We start from the raw sequence: 22,389 nt of genomic DNA, 5'->3' as shown, positions 1-22,389 counted from the left end.
TCCCATGGAGATGATCGTAGAGATGCTGGATGTAGTCCTGTGGAACGGCTTGCCATGTCATTTCCACCTGGCGCCTCAGTTGGACCAGTGTTCGTGCTGGACGTGCAGACCGCGTGAGACGACGCTTCATCCAGTCCCAAACATGCTCAATGGGGGACAGATTCGGAGATCTTGCTGGCCAGGGTAGTTGACTTACACCTTCTAGAGCACGTTGGGTGGCACGGGATACATGCGGACGTGCATTGTCCTGTTGGAACAGCAAGTTCCCTTGCCGGTCTAGGAATGGTAGAACGATGGGTTCGATGACGGTTTGGATGTACCGTGCACTATTCAGTGTCCCCTCGACGATCACCAGTGGTGTACGGCCAGTGTAGAAGATCGCTCCCCACACCATGATGCCGGGTGTTGGCCCTGTGTGCCTCGGTCGTATGCAGTCCTGATTGTGGCGCTCACCTGCACGGCGCCAAACACGCATACGACCATCATTGGCACCAAGGCAGAAGCGACTCTCATCGCTGAAGACGACACGTCTCCATTCGTCCCTCCATTCACGCCTGTCGCGACACCACTGGAGGCGGGCTGCACGATGTTGGGGCGTGAGCGGAAGAAGGCCTAACGGTGTGCGGGACCGTAGCCCAGCTTCATGGAGACGGTTGCGAATGGTCCTCGCCGATACCCCAGGAGCAACAGTGTCCCTAATTTGCTGGGAAGTGGCGGTGCGGTCCCCTACGGCACTGCGTAGGATCCTACGGTCTTGGCGTGCATCCATGCGTCGCTGCGGTCCGGTCCCAGGTCGACGGGCACGTGCACCTTTCGCCGACCACTGGCGACAACATCGATGTACTGTGGAGACCTCACGCCCCACGTGTTGAGCAATTCGGCGGTACGTCCACCCGGCCTCCCGCATGCCCACTATACGCCCTCGCTCAAAGTCCGTCAACTGCACATACGGTTCACGTCCACGCTGTCGCGGCATGCTACCAGTGTTAAAGACTGCGATGGAGCTCCATATGCCACGGCAAACTGGCTGACACTGACGGCGGCGGTGCACAAATGCTGCGCAGCTAGCGCCATTCGACGGCCAACACCGCGGTTCCTGGTGTGTCCGCTGTGCCGTGCGTGTGATCATTACTTGTACAGCCCTCTCGCAGTGTCCGGAGCAAGTATGGTGGGTCTGACACACCGGTGTCAATGTGTTCTTTTTTCCATTTCCAGGAGTGTATATGGATATGGCGGATATACATATGTCCAAAAGAACAGACACCATTGATGATCTGCAGCCATCTAGAACGAAATTAGAATTATATTAATACCTTCAGCTGCTAACGGGTGTTGGTATATATCAATGGGGACAGGTGAAAGTGTGTGCCCTGACCGGGACTTGAACCCGGGATCTCCTGCTTATATGGCAGACGCTCTATCCATCGCAACTGCAGGGACTATCTCGCGCATGCTTCCCGCGAGACCTACATTCTCACCTTGTATGTCCACACACTACATTCGTAGTGTCACACACCAACACACTCATTACTCGAGGAAGACATTCTTACCAAGTCCCGGAAGAGTTCGGGGAATATGTGTGCATCTGCACAGGAGGAGGTCATGGCTGGTGTTGCCAGAACTATGTACATGTATGGATATGGTGTCTGTTCTTTTGGACGTGTCCGACCTGCAGCTGTCTTCTGTGTGGATGCACACATATTCCCCAAACTCTTACGGGACTTGGTAACAATGTCTTCCATGAGTAATGAGTGTGTTGGGGTGGGGCATTATGAATGTAATGTGTGGACATACAAGGTGAGAATGTAGGTCTCGTGGGAGGCGTGCACGAGATAGTTCCTGCAGTTGCTCTATCCTCTGTGCTCTCAGTGGCTCAGATGGATAGAGCATCTGCCATTAAGCAGGCGATCCCGGGTTCGAGGCCCGGTCGGGGCACACATTTTCACCTATCCCCGTCGATATGTATCATCACCCATTAGCAGCTGAAAGTATTAATATAATACTAATTTAGTTTAAAGAATAGCTTAAAAGGATAGTTTGCCACACACTGGGGAGGGAACCTCCATGGTATACTTTACCTCTAAAGAAACAGTACTGCTTAATAGGTGTAAGACAAAGTGTAGGTCTATAGATAAAGAGGTGCTGGATGAAATTTGTTTGACTCTCAAGAGAGCAATGCTTGATACCTCCAATGGCTACCATAGTAGAATATTGTAAAGTGATCTTTCACAAAACCCAAAGAAATTCTGGTCATATGTAAAGGCTGTTAGTGGCACCAAAGTTAGCGTCCAGTCTCTAATGAGTAAGACAGAAGCTGAAATGCTTAACTCTGTTTTCAAATGTACCTTTACAAAGGACACCCTTCCCCCCCCCCCCTCCCCCCCTCTCCCCCCCCCCCCTGGAGAATTTCCCCATTTTATTCCTTGTGCCATTGAAAAGATGAATGAAAGAAGTATTAGTGTCAGTGGTGTTGAGAAACACCTGAAATCATTAAAAATTGAGCAAAGCTCCAGGCCCCAGTGGAATACCTGTCAGATTTTATACTGAATTTGCGGCTGAGTTAGCCCTCTTTCACTAGGTTCTATTGTAGATCCCTTGAACAAAATACTGTGCCCAATTCAAAAAGAAAAGGTGCAAGTCACATCCATGTGCAAGAAGGTAGTAAAAGTGATCCACAAAACTACCATCAGATATCCTTGACGTTGATTTGTTGTAGACTCTTAAAACATATTCTGAGCTCAAACATAATCAGATGTCTTGAACAGAATGACCTCCTGAATGCCAACCATCATGGTTTTTGGAAATATTGATCATGTGAAATCCAACTTGAGCTTTTCTCACATATCATGCTGAAAGTTTTGGATCAAGTCAACCAGGTAGGTGCAGTGTTTCTTGATTTCCAAAAAGCATTTGACTCTGTACCGCACCTACACATATTGTCAAAAGTACAATCATATGGAGTATAAAGTGAAATATGTGAGTGTATTGAGGACTTTTTGGCAGAGGACAAAGCATGTTATCGAGGATGAAGAGTCACCAGATGGAGGAGTAACTCAGTCTGCCCCAGGAAAGTGCATTGGGGCCCTTGGTGTTCATGTATATTAATGACCTTGCAAACAATATTAACAGTAAAATCAGACTTTTTGTAGATGATGCGGTAATGTGTAATGAAGTACTATCTGAGAGAAGCTGCATAAATATTCAGTCAAATCTTGATAGATTGCAAAGTGGTGCAGAGATTGGCAGCTTGCTCTAAATGTTCAGAAATGTAAAATTTTGCACTTCACGAAATGGAAAATGTACTATCCTACAACTAAAATATCAATGAGTCACTATTGGAATTGGCCAACTCGTACAAATACCTGGGTATAACACTTCATAGGGATATTAAATGGAATCATGAAGTAGATTCTCATGCGTAAAGCTGGTGGTAGACTCCAGTTTTTTGGTAGAATACTGGGAAAGTGCCATCAGTCTACAAAAGAGTCTGCTTACAAATAACTTGTGCAACACATCCTGGAATATTGTTGAAGTTTGTGAGATCCGTACTGGGTACAACTAAGGGGGATATTGAATGTATATGGAGAAGGGCAGCACAAATGGTCATAGGTTTGTTTAATCCATGGAAGAGTGTCACAGAGATACTGGAGGAACTAAAATGGCAAGACTCTTGAACACATGTGTAACCTGTTCTGAGAAAGTCTGTGAATAGAGTTTAAAGAAGTGACCTAGGGACATACTACAACCTCTATAATACTGCTCGCACAGGGAGCATGAGACACACACACACACACACACACACACACACACACACACACACACACACAGGCAGGCAGGCATGTTGCATTAATGGTTTTGGGTGTAGGGAACAATAACAAATTTACATTTTTCAAGAGAAACAATTTAAATCAAGCATAAAGATCTATATATACCATAACAAACTACCACATTTTTGTGGATAAGTTGTATTTTTTTCAGTTTTTTAAACTGAAATATGGTAGTTTAAAGAGTATTCTGCATAACTTGATAAAACTGTATGACTTTTTTGGTACTCATCACTGTATAATGACAGACTTCGGCTAATGAAATACTGTTGTTCACACAAGTAAATTTTGATGCCTCTATGCTAGTGATATTTCTGACTTCAATCACCCCTCCACTTCACCCCAAAACCAAAATCCTGGATTTGCCCCTGTACAGTCGTTATGGTCTGCAATAAAAATCTAGATCTACACTCTGCAAGCTACATTATTTTCGTGACTAAAAGCTATTTCTCTGAGAATGATGAGCTGTGTTCGGTTTGCTGCAAACTCTTTAGCCCAATCACACAATGGATCTGATATTCCATACTCTCATATTTTGTTGATTAGATGGCACAGTGGAACCGTATTGAATGCCGCCCAGAAGTCAAGGAACATGGCACCAGCCTAGGTGCCAGTATCTACTGCTTTCTGGGTGTTGGGGGCAGAGTGAGCTGGGTGTCACATGATCATTGTTTGCAGAACTCATGCTGATTCCAGCAGAGATGATTTTTAGCTTCCAGAAATGTCATAGTATGTCAACATAAAATATGTTTCAAAATTCCACACCAGACAGATGTCACAGATATAGGCCTATAGTTTGTGCATCTGTTCGATGATTCTAATTGAAAACAGAAATGAACTACCAGTATGCTTTCTTCTGATTAGCACTTTGCTCCTCCAGTGACCCACAGTACACTGCTGCAAGAAGAGGAGCAGATTCTGCTGCATGCTGTGAGTATAATCATTTTGGTATCCAGTCGGATTCTGTGGCCTTTGTTCTGCTCATTGTTTGCAGTTGATTTTTTTATCCTATAGTCACTTACTTTGATTTGTCATTTTGATGTTCGTGCAACAATTTAAAGGAGGGACTACAGAGTGAGTTTCCTCAGTGAAATAGTTTTGGAAAAATACATCTAATATTCAGCCTTTCTTGTGTCATCCTCCGCTTCTATGCCATTACAGTCACACTGATTTAATATGAGGCCAAAAATTCTTAGAATTTGGCAGATAGAATTAGACTTTCACATTCATCGAGAACTAAATGTATGATTCTCATCATACTAATTGTGGCTTAATTGAGTTTGTCTGTGAGGTTTCTGCTACATTTAAATTCACAGTGAACTTATTTGCTTTCATTGCAGCTTTTTAATGTGACTGACAGATCAGTATCTTATGTATCCTGTACAATTGGGCTAAGCATGTAATTGTTTGAAGTGTATTGTGCAATACTCTACAAGTTTCTCCATTCATATTCGAGATTGTTAGTACTGGAGATAAAAGTTTTCATGTTGACTGCTTACATAATCTCAAATCTGTTACGTATCACTCTTGGTAAGCAGAAAGATCCCCAGTATCATCAGGTCCACCATGGAATGGTAAGAAAATGGATGCCTACAATTCCTGGACTTTTTAATAATGAAAGACCCTGATTGCATATTAGGACGTTCCATATTTACAAATCTGTACCTAAACAGCAATAGCTGCCTCCATCCAAAGCAATGAAAATCTATGCTCACGACTGTGATATACAGAACATAAGAAATATGACAGGGGAAAGTCTGCCTACTGAGTTGCAGCAGGTGTGCCAAACCTTTCATGAGGAAACAAATAACAGGGACTCTCCAGCCAAGCAAGAAGAAGAAGAAGAAGAAGAAGAAGAAACAAAGCACCTTGCATGCCTTCCATACATAGGGCAGCCAACAGCCAAGATCGTCTGGATAATGGAGAAACAAGACATAAAAACCATTTGAATGGTTAAAATTGATATGGTAGTCAAAGAGCAGCTAAGGCTAAGGGCTATGGCAGCTACAGCATCAGTTGTTACTGTGGCCAAACCGACTAGTCTGCAATGGCAGAGCACAGCATCAACAAAGGACATGTTTGTTTCTGAGCAGACAGTGTTGCTGTGTTGTGCCTATGGATTTTGGGACATGGTCGTCAAAGAAGCAGTGGAAATAAGAGTACAGTAAAAACTTGTCAATCAAGACAAAACAACATGAAGGTATGGCAAACGTTCTGCAGAAATGCCCTTGCGAGACTCGGGTTAACTTGCAACTTGCAGTTAACAACTTCTGCTTGTGCACGGTTACTTAAGGTGCATCCCTTTTCCTGGTGGTGGTGGTGGTGGTGGTGGTGGTGGTGGTGGTGACCCTCCAGGAGGCCATGTTCCTGCTGTGGGCTGATGTTAATGGTACATCAAGTACCAGCTGTCACAAACTTGTCCTTTTTGTTATCTCAGCACAGCTCAAACAGACTGGATGGTTTCTATTATATTGACAGTTTTTTCACGACTGGTCCAGTCTCCTTAAAGTACTAAGAACGCCATCCTCCCCCTTAACAGGAGCTCAAAAGGCTCATATCCATAATATCTATAGAAGCTAAAGCACCATTCAGAGCCCCATGCATTTCTGTAAGTAATGAACATTCATCAAGTGAGACTGTTGGCCTGTTTGGGGGTTGAATATCTTGATGCAGGTATTTCCTCCCATTAAAAAGGTCTTGGCCACTTCCTACAGATGTTTACAAATATGAAACACACACTCAAAAGTTCTCTATTTTCTTTTGAACACAATACACATTTTGGACAAACATGTTTTTTTGTTGTTAGCTGTGACTTTCGCTGCAAACTTAACATGTCCTTTCAGAATGTAGCTCCTGCTAACGTTCACTTTTTTTCGTAAGAGGTTGTCCCTTTGTCATGATCTGCATGGTTAATGAAGCTTCATATTTGTAACACACAAAATTCTAGCACCACACGAGAGTTCCGTTCCAGCATCCAAAGAATTTAAAGTTACAGAGGGCTGACGATACTAATGTGGAATGATCCAGGAGGCAAACATGACAGGTGGGTTGCCATAGTCTTCAGTGATCTGCCAATGCTGTGTTTTTCTACTTGTGTAGAGTAGTGTGTCCATTCCTTCCAGATGCTCAGTCTTGAGTTTCAGCTCCATACAGCCATCGCATGATTTCTGAGAGTGCCATCAGTGAAACTGTGTTTTTATTGTTACGAAAATGGAACTGCGATTTCTGAGCAGTTGTCTCAGTACCACATATAAACTTCTTAATGAAGGAATGATCATATAGAATAGCAAGTGAAATTAGTGATTTGATTGAGGATTTGTTCGTAGGGAGGCTACAGAATGTCGTTCTGAATTGGGAGCAACAACCGCCCAACCATCGGGGACGTCTGTCCTCACTTCTAAGCCGGAGAAGTGTAAGTCATCTTCAGCTTCTCTTGCTAGGAAGGGGGTCCCTTGGGTCACTCCCTTCCCAGATTTCTGCTAGTGGGAAATATGACACACGTCAGTAGCTGAAGAGCCCAAAAGCAGCTGGTCGTAGGGCTTCACACTCGTCCTCAGTCCTGGAGACTGAGCCAGTGATGTCCTCCCAGCCAGGGAAACTCAAGGAGCAGTGACAGAAATCCAAAAAGAAGTTCCCTAAGACCAAGGGAATTGCGGTGGCTCCCACACCACTGCTACCTACAAGCTCTACGTCTGCAGATGAAGTGGAGATTCAGGCATCCACTGGGGACCTAGATCTCACCGGATATAGACAGCTAAAGCAATAAGTTGGTGGCAGCAGGTAACTCTGAAGCATAATCTATATCATTGAATGTTCCATGCCTCCCAGTCTCATGATGGCGTCATCCTCCAGTGGAATTGCGGCGGTTTTTTCTTCAGCCTGGCTGAGCTACGGCAACTGTTCAGCTTTACACCTGCTATCTGTGTTGCCCTCCAGGAAACCTGTTTCCTGGCAATGCGGACCCCTGCCCTTTGTGGCTATAAGTGATATTACAGGACTGTAGCAACTATAATAAAGTGTCAGGTGGAGTCTGCATTTTTGTCCTAAACTTAGTCTGTAGTGACACTGTGCCACTTCAAACCCCTCTTGAAGCTGTGGCTGTCAGAATAAGGACCATTCAGGAAATAACTGACTGCAATGTATATCTTCCTCGAGATAATGCAGTACCTCTGAACGTATTAGCTGCACTGATTGATCAACTCCCTAAACCTTTCCTATTTCTGGGAGATTTAAACACCCATAACCCCTTGTGGGGTGGCATTGTGCTTACTGGCCGAGGTAGATATGTCTAAACCTTACTGTCTCAGTTCGACCTCTGCCTCTTAAATCTCTTAAATATTGGAGCCGCTACGCATTTCAGTGTGGCTCATGGTAGTTACTTGGCGATTGATTTATCAATCTGCCGGCCAAGACTCTTCCTATCTATCCACTGGAGAGCACATGGCGACCTATGTGGTAGTGACCACTTCCCATTTTCCGGTCACTGCCCCAGTGTCAGGCCCACGGACACCTGCCCAGATGGGCTTTGAACAAGGCGGACTGGGAAACTTTCACCACTGATGTCACCATTGAATCTCCCCCACACGGTAAAGTTGATGTGATGTTTGAGCAGGTGACTACCACAATTGTCTCTGCAGCAGGAACGCGATCCCTCGCTCTTTAGGGTGCCTGAGGCGTAACACAGTCCCTTGGTCATCACTGGATGTTGCTGAAGCAATTAAAGAATCTTGGTGAGTTCTACAGCAACATAAGCGGCACCCTTCGCTGGAACACCTCATAGCCTTTAAACGGCTCCGCGCCCGCGTTAGCCATCTCACCAAACGACGGAAGCAGAAGTGTTGGGAGAGATACATCTCAATCATTGGGTGCTGTATGTCACCTTCCCAAGTCTGGGCAAAGATCAAACGTCTTTTCAGGTACCAGACCCCCAACAGGTGTTCCTGGTGTTACCCTAAATGGCGTGTTATCTACCGACACAAACGCGATTGTCAAGCACTTGTCTGAGCACTTCGCTCGAGCCTCAGCGTCAGAGAATTACCCCCAATCTGTCGCACTCTGAAACGGCGGCTGCAAGGGAACATCCTCTCATTCACTACATGCCACAGTGCATCCTATAAAGCCCAATTTACAGAGTGGGAGCTCATCAGTGCCCTCGCACATTGTCCCAACACATCTCCTGGGCCTGATCGGATCCACATCCAGATGATTAAACATCTCTCATCTGACTACAAGCGACATCTTCTCGTCATCTTCAACCGGATCTGGTGCAATGGTGTCTTTCCATCGCAATGGCAGGAGAGCACCATCATACCAGTGCTCAAACTTGGTAAAAATCTGCTTGATGTGGATAGCTATCAGCCCATCAGCCTCTCCAACGTTCTTTGTAAGCTGTTGGAACGTATGGTATGTCGGCGGTTGGGTTGGGTCCTGGAGTCACGTGGCCTACTGTCTCCATGTCAGGGCAGCTTCCACCAGGGTTGCTCTACCACTGATAATCTTGTGTCTCTCTTGTCTGCCATACGTACATCCTTTTGCAGATGGCAATACCTGATTTCCATCTTTTTTGACTTACATAAAGCATATGACATGACCTGGTGGCGTCACATCCTTGCCACATTGTATGAGTGGGGTCTCCGGTGCCCATGCCCAATTTTTATCCAAAACTTCCTATCGCTCCATACTTTCCATGTCCAAGTTGGTGCCTCCCATAGTTCCATCCATATCCAGGAGAATGGAATCTCACAGGACTCTGTATTGAGTGTCTCTCTACTTTTAGTGGATATTAACGGTCTAGCAGCAGCTTTCAGGCCCTCCGTCTCACCTTCTCTGTATGCAGATGACTTCTGCATGTCGTACTGCTGCTCCAGTAGTGGCGTTGGTGAGCGGGGGCTACAGGGTGCCATCCACTAGGTGCAGTCATGGGCTCTAGCCCACGGCTTTGTTTTCAGCCGCAAAGTCGTGTGTCATGCACTTCTGTTGTCATCGTACCATTCATTCGGACACAGAACTTTATGTTCATGATGATTCATTCACTGTAGTGGAGACATATCGATTCTTAGGACTGGTTTTCGATGCTCAGTTGACTTGGCTTCCTCATTTTTGTCAGCTTAAGCAGAAGTGCTGACTGGACCTCAATGCCCTCCATTGCCTGAGCAACTCCAATTGGGGTGCAGATTGTTCTACACTGCTGCGGCTCTACAGAGCCCTTGTCCAATCCCAATTTGGCTATGGGAGTGTTATTTATGGTTCGGCAGTGCCCTCAACTTGGCATTTACTTGACCCTGTGCACCACTGCGGGGTTTCGACTAGCGACAGGAGCTTTTAGGTCGAGTCTGGTGACCAGCACACTGGTGGAGGCTGGAATCCCTCCATTTAATAGTGATTCTGAATAAAAGTATTTTAGAGTTGACTTTGGGTTGAAAAATATGGGTGTGAGAAGTGTGTGGAGTTGTGTGGTCAATTTCATGAGTGTGAAAGAAAATTTTCTTCTATACTGTTAGTGACAATAAGATATGAGCCACCTCAAGTGTGAAATGAAGTGTTCCTGTTCCCTTGCAGGTACAGTAGTGGCAGCAAGGGCCCGAAGCTGAGTTACTGGCATGAGGCCAGCGAGATTCCTCTTGTCAACCTGACAGTAGGTCAACTGGTGGACAAGAGTGCACAGCTTTGGGGAGACCGTGAAGCCATCGTCTCTGTGCACCAGGGCCACCGCCTCACATTTCAGGAAGTCAAGGAAAAGGCAAGTCACAGTCAGTGTGTGCAGTTTGAACAAAAAAAAAGAAGTCTCCTCCTGTTCCTCCTTCCTCTTCTGTCTTCTTCCTCCACCTCTTTCCTCTACCTTGTAAATTCATTATAGGTAATGCATGCTATGATCTATGGCAGCTGGATTTAGTAAAACTAAACTTCTAATTGTTGTTGTTTATAGGTCCCCTAACTCTGACTTCAGAGCATTTCTGCTAGAGCTAGAGAGGGTTCTTGATTCACTTTGTAGAAGTACCAGGAATTAGTTATATGTGGTGACTTCAATTATGGATGTTGGTAGATCTCCGAAATTCATATGATCTGATGCAGACTGTGTTTTTTTCCAACCAGGGTGCAGGGGAACAGTAACACAGCCATAGACAATATTTTTATTTATTCTTCATTACTAGATGGGCATTCTGTTAGTAAAAGCATGAATGGCCTTTCAGACCATGATGCACCAATTTCAACACTAAAAGGCTTTTGTACTCAAACCAATGTCATATTTAATTACAAACTATGTAGGAAAGTTAATCCAACAGCAATAGAGTTTTGTAAACTTGTCAAGTAACAATAGTGGCAGGATGTTTATAGTGCTGATAACATAGATGATACAGTGCTTTCCTTAACACATTTCTCATGCTCTTGGAGATTTGCTTTCCATTAGAATGTTATAAACACGGTACTAGCAGTAATAGGCAGCCTGGGTGGCTGACTAGTGGGATATGAATGTCTCGTAGAAAAAAGCGGGAATTATATCAAAATGTCAGAAGTAGTCATAATCAAGCTACAGTAGCCCATGACAAACAATATTGTAAGGTGCGTAAAAATGTTATTAGGAAGGCAAGGAGTATGTTGTATGCAAATAGAAAAGCTAATTGACAAGATAAAATTAGAACCATATGGTCAGTTGTGAAGGAAGTGTCTGGTCAGCAGCACAGGGTCGACGATATAAAGTCAGTTTTCAGTAAAAATATTTCTTTTACTGATACATCAGATATATGTACAGTATTTAACAATCATTTTCTGAGCATTGCTGGTGAATTCAATAAAAATTTAGTTTCTACAGGGAATCATATAACTTTCTTGGTAAATGCCTTTCCGAGAGTGATGTCTGAAATACTCCTCTGTAATACAGACAAGAGGGATATGGAGTCAATAATTAAATCACTGAAGACTAAGGGCTCCCATGGTTATGATAGTGTGTCTAGCAGACCATTAAAGTACTGTGCTGCACATGTTAGCCCTGTATTTAGCCATATTTGTAATTTTTTCCTTTAGGAATGGTCAGTTTGCTGAGCGATTAAAGTACTCTGTAGTAAAGCCAATTTATAAAAAGGGAGAAAGGGATAATGTAGATAATTTTTAACCTATTTCTATGCCATCAGGGTTTGCAAAAGTTATTGGAAAGGCTGTTGTGTAAGGATAATTGCAAATTTTATATCACACAATTTGCTATCAAATGTACAGTTCGGCTTTAGAAGTCATTTAACAACTGAAAATGCTATATTCTCTTTTCTCTGTGAGGTACTGGATGGGCAAAACAAAGCATTTTGAATGCTTGGCATATTTTTTTATTTAACTAAGGCATTTGATTGTGTTGTTCACAAAATATTGCTCCAGAAGTTGGACCCTTACAGAGTAGGGGAAGTGGCTCACAATTGGTTCACCTCTTACTTTAGCAACAGGCAGCTAAAGGTCATTATTAACAATGTTGATAATGGTTGAGATGTGGAGTCTGAGTGGGGTACTGGCAAGTGAGGTGATGACACTAGCTTGTTAGTGGAGGATGTTGTGTGCAACATGGGCTCGGTTTCAAATAGTGCAGTACATGACATAAGTTCATGGCTTGTAGAAAATAAACTAATGCTAAATCACAGTAAGACCCAGTTTTTACAGTTTCTAACACACAATTCAACAAAACCCTGATGTTTTAATTTCACAGAACGGGCATATGATTAGTGAAACTGAACAGTTAACATTTCTAGGTGTTCAGATAGATATTAAGCTGTCGTGGAAAACCCACGTTCAGGATCTTGTTCAAAGACTTAGTGAAAACTGCCATTTTTACTATTTGAACAGTATCAGAAGTGAGTGATCGTTCAACATGAAAATTAGTCTACATTGCTTATTTTTATTTGATTATGTCATATGGTATATTTTGGGGAAGCTCTTCCCATTCTAAAAGGATACTTTTTGACTCAGAAATGGGCAGTTTGGGCAGTAAGTTGGGTCAACAAGAGGTTCATGAACTTTCACCTGTTCACGAGTCTGGGTATTTTGACACTGGCCTTTCAATATATATATATTCCTTACTGTCATTTCTTGTTAACAATATTAGCTTATTCCCAAGAATAAGCAGCTTTCACTCAGTTAATACTCAGGAGAAATAAAACCTGTATTTGGATCGGACTTCCTTAACTCTTGTGAAAAAAGGTGTGCAGTATACTGCTGCATCCATTTTCAATAAGCTACCACTTGGATTCAAAAATCTTAGCAGTAATCCATGCACTTTCAAATTGAAATGGAAGAGTTTCCTCATGGGTCACTCCTTCTATTCTGTTCAGGAGTTCCTTGAAAAATTAAGCTTATTCTTATTGTATTGTTGATTGTGTTTACTTAAACTTATGAACTGACTTTTTTCAGGTCAATAACATTTATTTTTATCTGTTATTATTTTTGTGTTGTAATTTCATGTACTGACATGTTCCACGATCTTGGAGATTTGCTCCTCAATTAGGCCCTACGGAACTTGACATGTAAAAAAAGTCATGTGTGCCTCCTAGATCATTCCACATCAGTATCATCAGTCCTTTGTAACTTAAATTTCTTTGGATACTGGAACAACAGTCATGTGTGATGCTAGAATTTTGTATGTTACAAATATGAAGCTTGGTTAACTGTGCAGATCGTGACAAAGGGTCAACTTCTATTACAAAAAGTGAACATTAACAGGAGCTACATTCTGAAAGAACGTATTAAGTTGAAAGTGAAAGTCACGACTAGCAACAACAAAAAAATGTTTGTCCAAAATTTTAACTGTTTTCAAAAGAAAATAGAACTTTTGAACATGTTTGTTTCATATTCATAAAGATCTGTAGGAAGTGGCCAAGACCTTTTTAATGAGAGGAAACACCTGTATCAAGATATTCTACCCACAAACAGGCGAACAGTTTTTCTTGATGAATGTTCATTACTTACAGAACTGTATGAGGCTCTGAATGGTGCTATAGATATTACAGATATGAGCATTTCTGAGCTCCTGTTGTGGAAGAGGATGGAGTTCCCAAGTCATTTGGAGGGGGAGGGGGGGGAGAGGAGAATGGTTGCTGGAGAACTAGAAAAGACTAGTGCATTTATTCTGACAGCCAATTCTCCAGAGTTACCGCAATATATTGATGCATGCTCTGTGTTCGCCAAGGTATGGGAGGACAGGGCGCAATTGTGAAACATCATGTGAGAGGTGTAGCATGGTAGTATGTGTATATTCCCAGAAAAATGTGTTAAGTGCTTAGGAGACCATTCTGCATGGCACTAAAAAAATTCCCAGCCTTCATACAGGAGAGTACATGCCCTATGCTGGTATAAAGACTCGAGTCAACTCAACCTGACACTTTCAAAACAGCTTTTGCCGCAGCACTGAAAACTAATTCCTAGCATTTTGTGTTATCACTGATGCAAAGTCTAATGTTTCAAGAATGACAAATATCTATCAAAATCTGCAAAGGCTGTGTCCTTAGTGACATCCAATTTGTCATTTCCCCCAAGAAAAAGTGAGAAAAATATGCAAACGTGATAGAAAGAAAGGGACACGCATCCTTTGCTACGCACGACATTCCCATGTTGATGATTCTGTACTTGATGTTGAAGCAATGATGATCGAACATACCTTGCTTCAAGCTTCTTTCCCACTTGAGGTTGAGGAATGGAGGAGGGAGGGGGAGCGGAACAGAAATCTGTTAAGTTTCTTCCTCATACATGTGAATATAAATGACTTCAGAACATGCAGAGCAGCTATACCTTCACTAAGAACTTCAATGTGTCTCTAATTGACTCAGTGTAAACCTTCCCATGCATCTACACAAGGGGGCTACAAACTTCACAGGGAAGGTCGTCCTGGTGCAGACAGGGTGAATGATGCAGCCTGCCACTCTCGGTGAGAGCTAGCACAGATGGATTATCCACAAAATTACAGCACTTCAAACTGATGCTGTTACTGTCCTCTCTCATTATACACTCCTGGAAATTGAAATATGAACACCATGAATTCATTGTCCCAGGAAGGGGAAACTTTATTGACACATTCCTGGGGTCAGATACATCACATGATCACACTGACAGAACCACAGGCACATAGACACAGGCAACAGAGCATGCACAATGTCGGCACTAGTACAGTGTATATCCACCTTTCGCAGCAATGCAGGCTGCTATTCTCCCATGGAGACAATCGTAGAGATGCTGGATGTAGTCCTGTGGAACGGCTTGCCATGCCATTTCCACCTGGCGCCTCAGTTGGACCAGCGTTCGTGCTGGACATGCAGACCGCGTGAGACGACGCTTCATCCAGTCCCAAACATGCTCAATGGGGGACAGATCCGGAGAGCTTGCTGGCCAGGGTAGTTGACTTACACCTTCTAGAGCACGTTGGGTGGCACGGGATACAAGCAGACGTGCATTGTCCTGTTGGAACAGCAAGTTCCCTTGCCGGTCTAGGAATGGTAGAACGATGGGTTCGATGACGGTTTGGATGTACCGTGCACTATTCAGTGTCCCCTCGACGATCATCAGTGGTGTACGGCCAGTGTAGGAGATCGCTCCCCACACCATGATGCCGGGTGTTGGCCCTGTGTGCCTCGGTTGTATGCAGTCCTGATTGTGGCGCTCACCTGCACGGCGCCAAACACGCATACGACCATCATTGGCACCAAGGCAGAAGCGACTCTCATCGCTGAAGATGACACGTCTCCATTCGTCCCTCCATTCACGCCTGTCACGACACCACTGGAGGCGGGCTGCACGAAGTTGGGGCGTGAGCGGAAGACGGCCTAACGGTGTGCGGGACCGTAGCCCAGCTTCATGGAGACGGTTGCGAATGGTCCTCGCCGATACCCCAGGAGCAACAGTGTCCCTAATTTGCTGGGAAGTGGCGGTGCGGTCCCCTACGGCACTGCGTAGGATCCTACGGTCTTGGCGTGCATCCATGTGTCGCTGCGGTCCGGTCCCAGGTCGACAGGCACGTGCACCTTCCGCCGACCACTGGCGACAACATCGATGTACTGTGGAGACCTCACGCCCCACGTGTTGAGCAATTCGGCGGTACGTCCACCCGGCCTCCCGCATGCCCACTATACGCCCTCGCTCAAAGTCCGTCAACTGCACATACGGTTCACGTCCACACTGTCGCGGCATGCTACCAGTGTTAAAGACTGCGATGGAGCTCCGTATGCCACGGCAAACTGGCTGACACTGACGGCGGCGGTGCACAAATGCTGCGCAGCTAGCGCCATTCGACGGCCAACACCGCGGTTCCTGGTGTGTCTGCTGTGCCGTGCGTGTGATCATTGCTTGTACAGCCCTCTCGCAGTGTCCGGAGCAAGTATGGTGGGTCTGACACACCGGTGTCAATGTGTTCTTTTTTCCATTTCCAGGAGTGTACATACCAATATGCTTACCATACTCCTTGCCAAATGATACCATTGACAGTGAGCTTGTGGACCAAAGCCCCAACAACCATTTATCCTTTGAGGAGATTCCTGTGAACACAGCGAGCTACGAGGCTCTTGTAAAACATGCCCCCAAGAATCAGGTAGTTGAAGCTGCCTGCTACCCTGAACAGCATACTTCTTTTGATCACAGGGAAGATACAAATTCAGCTAAACACCATTCCTTGTTTTCAGCCACTGACTTTGCTTTATGCTCACCAACCACCACATAAACAGTTTGATTGGAAATATTTAAAGACTTGCACAGCAGAGATGATTAATTAGACCAGCTGTTCTGCCAAAAAAGAGGAATATCTGAAAGCAAAAAACCAAAATGGATCTTTTATAGGCAAACTGGACTCCTTACAGCCAACAGACTGTATTTGACCAGCAAAATGTGCAATCTCCAGAACTGACTAGAATGTATAACCATCCATAGAGCCATCAAGGCATCCAAACACCTTAGAAGAGAATGCGTCTCTCGTGGAATGAAAGATGTCATTCTGCAGAAAGTGTTAGGCAGGCAGTCCTGATGGTTACATAGTAGGCCATCTACAAAATAACTGGAGAACCTAAAGAAGCCATGAATAAGTTCCAGAATACCATTATCCACTTCACCTAAACCATAGAAGTGTTAGTCAGTAAGGATGATGCTGTGCAAAAGTAGGGCTGTCCGCTTGACAACCATACTCAAAAATGGGGTGCTCACTAAGGCACTGCAACAGATATCCCAATTAAGTGGCATGATACTTCCACAATATATCATTGAAGAATCAAAGCTCAAATTTTCATGCAGATGGCAAATAAATGTGGATCAACAAATCCATATTGATATTGTAAACATTCAGATAGGAAACCAATCCCTCTTTGTGGGAACTTCATGCTAAATTAGCTGCCTCTCAAACCACCACATAAGGATAAGATTCATTATAACAGGCTGAAACAGCTATGTTTGGTATCCAAGGAAATCATTCTCAATTTTTTTTAATGTGATCTGAGGGACAACACAATGGATAAATGAGAGAAACTGACATAACTCCCTTAGTTGGGGAAAAGATTGCTTGCATTCAACAGTGCAGCCTCAGAAGGATCCTAGAGCACTTGGTTAATAATCATAGAATCAAAGTTTTTGAAAGAAAAACAAAACAACTATACTAGCCACTTAAAATGTGGATTTAGGAAGCATTGATCAACTCTATACAATTAGTACTCCTGCAAGTGGCTGTTCAAGATTCATTTCAGGGCAACCTTCACTCACAGTATAATACTAGATATGGAGGCACTACATTGTACTTCAATTGCATGAATGGTGCTTATGTGGTTGCCTGCCATATTTAGAGGCGTCTTTTCTTAAAAACTGTCATTTTAGAAATTAATGAGAATAAGATTTGTCTTAAACTTCCCTACGGGCAACGAGTCCCTCAAAGCAACGTATTGTGCACAGTCAAAAGTCAAATGCAGCATTCCCTTTTGTGGGAAGACTTTTCATTTATTTGATACTCTAGTCTCACAATTACAGCTTTACACTTCATTTGCTAAATAAAAAGCTAGAGGAATGGAGAAGGAAGAGGGTTTTGCTTTTCAACCAAAATCTTCCCTTGGTAATTTTTGTTATATGGGCATTAGGCCATGGTCTTGGGGGTGTTAGACCACAGCCTACAATGTCAATATGATAAAAATTATCAAGGATGCAAACATCAGCTGTGAATGTGTGCACTGTGTAATCAGTGCGTTTTGTTTTATTCATTATCCTATTTCAAACTTGACCATACTTATTAACAACACATATTCTCAACTTTAAACAGTCATTGAGACTCCTCAGTCATAAAGTCAATAAGAACTTACATGATTGAATCACCTGAAGCTAAGGGTGTTCAGAAGTATATGAACGATAAGAACTGCAGAAACAAATTGTACCTCTTGCAATTTTTCTGGTGTTTCATTTGATTATATTCACCATATGGCAGGATTGTGTGTGTATAAATTTCAGTCTGGCACAGTGTGTGTAAGATCAGACTGTGAATCCAAAGAGGTATTGGATTATATCAGCTTTTCAACCAAGTATTTTTGTTCTATTACTTCTTGCACCTTTCACCTCTGGCAGTGAATTGTATATGTGAAAAATGCCAAGCTGGACTCCATGTCAAAGGGTATGTTCCTCTGCAACTGGCTTAATGAATTTACAACTCAAAGGAAGATGATGGCATAGCATTGCCAGTAGGATCAAACCTAATAAAACATGGTGTTCGCATCAACTGTGTGTTCGCATCAACTGTCAGGTCAAGCCACTGCTTTAGCAAATTTATTGCACAACAGTCTCCCTTCTATAAACTACCAGTCCCAGGAGGGCTCCATGTGAGTGAGTGGAGCTTACAGCATCATCTCCATTCCCAATCTGCAGAGGCATGGAAGCAGGTTATTCATTATGTGGCAGTTACTTTTGGTGCAGTAGCTATGCAGTATCAGAGCAGTCTACAGTAAGCTGTAGTTATTAATGAGCACAACCACTTGGAAACCAGGTGGAATGGCATTTGACTGAACTGAGGTTGAGGGACATGAAAGACTTGACACAATTATTGCCCTTACAACATTGTGACATGTATATGAATACAAAGTATACCAGAAAACCAGGCATGAGCACACTTACCAAGTGCAATGGTGTCTGGTGATTTAGGATTTAATGCTCTCAAATGGCAATATAGAATCTACAATGGCTCCAGATGCTGTGGATAATACTCTTAGCATGAAAATAACACCTCCTGTGGATAAGACTCTTAGCATGAAAGTAACACAATACTGGATCAGCATTCTCTGAAAGCCAGCAGTGGTCTGTGATGTGTCAAGGCTATTATTTATCAGTCTGGAGCATCTTGTGTATGTTCAGATTTCAGAGCAAGAAGTGAGCTAATCACTCTAACACACAATATCTCCGTATTGCAAGTACTTACTAACCAGCTTCACATTGTAGTTCTTTGTTACTCATCAGATTGACTGCATGTCCATAAGTACTACTAGAAAATCGAGCTTGCATAACATTGCAGTATGTCGTGCCTGTAGACTGATCTTTGGGTTATTAAGTGGAAAATGCAAAGATACGCCTTCAAATGAAATGGAGGTTGAGGAAGAGGGCCTGTTTCAAACTACTGTAAATAGCATAGCACCTGGTATTAGCAAGATGATAAACTGCTAAAGAAGATACCACGTCTCTGGCAGTGTGTTTGTGAGAATGAGGGCTATTCATAAAGAATCTCTATTTTCATGTAGTGCGAGAAGTAGTGAGTGGAACAGTCACTACACTGACTGTCACAATAGGCTAGTGTGTTTTAGAGCTTGATAATGAGGTGGTAACATCGTTCGTTCGTTTTTGTTTTTGTTTTTGTTTTTGTGTTTGTTTTTGTGTTTGTTTGATTTTGTGTTTGTATGATTTTGTGTTTGTTTTTTGTTTTTGTGTTTGTTTTTTGTTTTTGTGTGGTTGTTCTTTTTTGTTTTTTTGTGTTTGTTTTTTTGTTTCTTTTGTTTGTTTGTTTTTTGTTGTTTTTTTGTTTGTTTTTGTTTGTTTTTGGTTGTTTGTTTGTTTTTGGTTTTTGTTTGTGTTTGTTTGTTTGTTTGTGTTTGTTTTTGTTTGTTTGTTTGTGTTTTTGTTTGTTTGTGTTTGTTTTTTTTGTTTGTGTTTGTGTTTGTTTGTTTGTGTTTGGGTTTGTTTGTGTTTGTTTGTTTTTGTTTGCTTGTTTTTGTTTGCTTGTGTTTGTTTGTGTTTGTTTGTGTTTGTTTGTTTTTGTTTGTTTTTGTTTGTTTTTGTTTGTTTTTGTTTGTTTTTGTTTGTTTTTGTTTGTTTGTTTTTGTTTGGTTGTTTGTTTGTTTTTGTTTGGTTTTTTTGTTTGGTTGTTTGTTTGTTTGTTTTTGTTTTTGGTTGTTTGTTTGTTTTTGTTTTTGGTTGTTTGTTTGTTTTTGTTTTTGGTTGGTTGTTTGTTTGTTTTTGTTTTTGGTTGGTTGTTTGTTTGTTTTTGTTTTTGGTTGGTTGTTTGTTTGTTTTTGTTTGTGGTTGGTTGTTTGTTTGTTTTTGTTTTTGGTTGTTTGTTTGTTTGTTTTTGTTTTTGGTTGTTTGTTTGTTTGTTTTTGTTTTTGGTTGTTTGTTTGTTTGTTTTTGTTTTTGGTTGGTTGTTTGTTTGTTTTTGTTTTTGGTTGTTTTTGTTTTTAGTGGCATTAAATTTGAAAACTGCTACCATTCATCACAAAATTTGTGCTGTAGACAGACAAAATGTGATAACTGATAGTGTTGTCAGTGATTATGTTGATGATGAAAGTGACCATCTGTCGGCAGCTTTAAAACTAGCGTGTATTGTAAATTGATGAAAAATTCCACAAAACAGATGACTACTTCTGTGGACTTTCTTTCCATTATGATGTGGAAGGAAGATCCTACCGAAAAGAATCATGACAAGTGATAAGATGTGAGTTTCCTGTGGTAAGGCAGACATGAAACACCAGTCAATAGTGGGGAGATTATACTGCCTCTCACAACAACCATAAAAAGTGTTCCAAGCTTTTTCCCCAGTATGATTAGGCAGGTTGTATACGACCTGGGAAACCCAGGCAAAATCTGGGACAAAACCGGGAATTTTTTGGAATTCCATGAATTTTTCATTGTTTTAGATTCCAATTAAATTTTTGTAATTTTCACTGCCAAGAATTGATTCTCTAGCAAGGAATGTTACTGTATCCTGCTACTGGAGAACAATACTGCAGCAATAAAATATAAACGAGAGGAAAATAATAAACCTTTAGTGGCAAAGGAAATGTGCCATTTACAACAACAAAACACCGTGCACGCCGAGCATCTGCAAACAGCAGAAATGTGTCAAAGGCTGTAGGGCAATGGCTATATGGTACTTCGCAACAATAAGCTGCTTTCTATGAGCGTGACATCACAACTGTTTACATTAGGTTTGTTTGACCAGTTTCCAGTGAGCTCATGCGCATGCTCAGTACCTTCTCCCGCTTCCTGCTACTTGAAATTTGGCTGTTAGCTGTATCGGCAGTAGCAACAAGCAGCCAGATGCAAATGAGAAAAATTTCTCACGCGCCCTAGCTGCCAGATTCGCGCATGTGTATAGTTGTCTGAGTTGTAGTGGAGAAGGGGTTAGTCTCCACATGACCCGTGTTTGTGTTAAGTGATTTCGCTGCTTCTCTTCATTTACAGCTTCCACGTCAAATGAAAACAAAACGGATTTCAGTGGTCGGGAGCTATCAAGTGAATTAAAATACATTCACATAATTATGGAGGGCAAAAATATATTACTAGTTTCAGTTTTCTGATTTTTATTTTATTTCCAAGTTATTATCAGTCAAGCATTAATCACCTTGCAGAACAATGAAGTTATTTTTGCAAGTTTGCCAAAGAAATTTGGCTTTATTAATCTTTCCGCTGAGGCAATCATTTTATTTGAAATGAAGGGTTTGATTCCTCAGTATTAGCTAGTTCCAACCATTCACTGAATTTCAAGTGTACGTTTTTGTCTTTTGCCATGTACGGCATGATGCCATAATAAAGAACCGAAAATGAGATCATACTGTACTTGTGCTCCAAGAAAATTTACATCGCAAAAACCACACTGAAAAGCTTAATATCAGATGGGAACTACTTCCCTGGGGATCTGGAAAAACCAATGTGCACTTCAAGCCAAATTATGCATTTTATTACGGTTTATGAAATTCTGATGCTCTCAGAGTATCCTTGGATGTCCCATTTCTTTTATGGCGTAATGTAAGCTCTATTAGTGCTTTATACATACAGACATATGGGCTTCCTAAACCACTGCAGCTGTGCATGCGCAATAGTGCCTGTTTTCTGGCATTCTCTGGCAACTGCTAAATCGAACCTATTTCTAACATCTCCGGATAGTATTGTGAATGGTAGTTCGATAAGTGTTACTTTCAAAGTAAATTTCTTTTTATGCAAGATGAATTAAGGTACATGTGAACAAGTGGGATGACTTTCTTAAATCACAGAGTGTTTAAAACTGAATACTTTGAGGACCAGCCACTTACAAAGATTTTGAGCTCAGAAGACCAGACATTTTTGTCATTACTTTAAATTTTCGGGCACATTTGTGTGATGT

At 42.4% G+C, this 22,389-nt stretch overlaps 1 protein-coding gene across 1 annotated transcript in view; it reads left to right on the top strand.

Moving 5' to 3' along the window:
• The window catches only part of LOC124619619 (medium-chain acyl-CoA ligase ACSF2, mitochondrial-like), a 215,173-nt gene that overhangs the window by 144,650 nt on the left and 48,134 nt on the right, over nt 1-22,389 (top strand). Inside the window, exon 2 of the mRNA XM_047146127.1 lies at nt 10,383-10,563. Within this exon, the coding sequence (XP_047002083.1) occupies nt 10,383-10,563 (181 nt within the window). The remainder of the gene's footprint in view (nt 1-10,382; nt 10,564-22,389) is intronic.

The sequence above is a fragment of the Schistocerca americana genome, chromosome 6 (genome assembly GCF_021461395.2).
Source record: "Schistocerca americana isolate TAMUIC-IGC-003095 chromosome 6, iqSchAmer2.1, whole genome shotgun sequence".
Classification (NCBI taxonomy): domain Eukaryota; kingdom Metazoa; phylum Arthropoda; class Insecta; order Orthoptera; family Acrididae; genus Schistocerca; species Schistocerca americana.
This window is presented reverse-complemented; position numbering and strand designations above follow the sequence as displayed.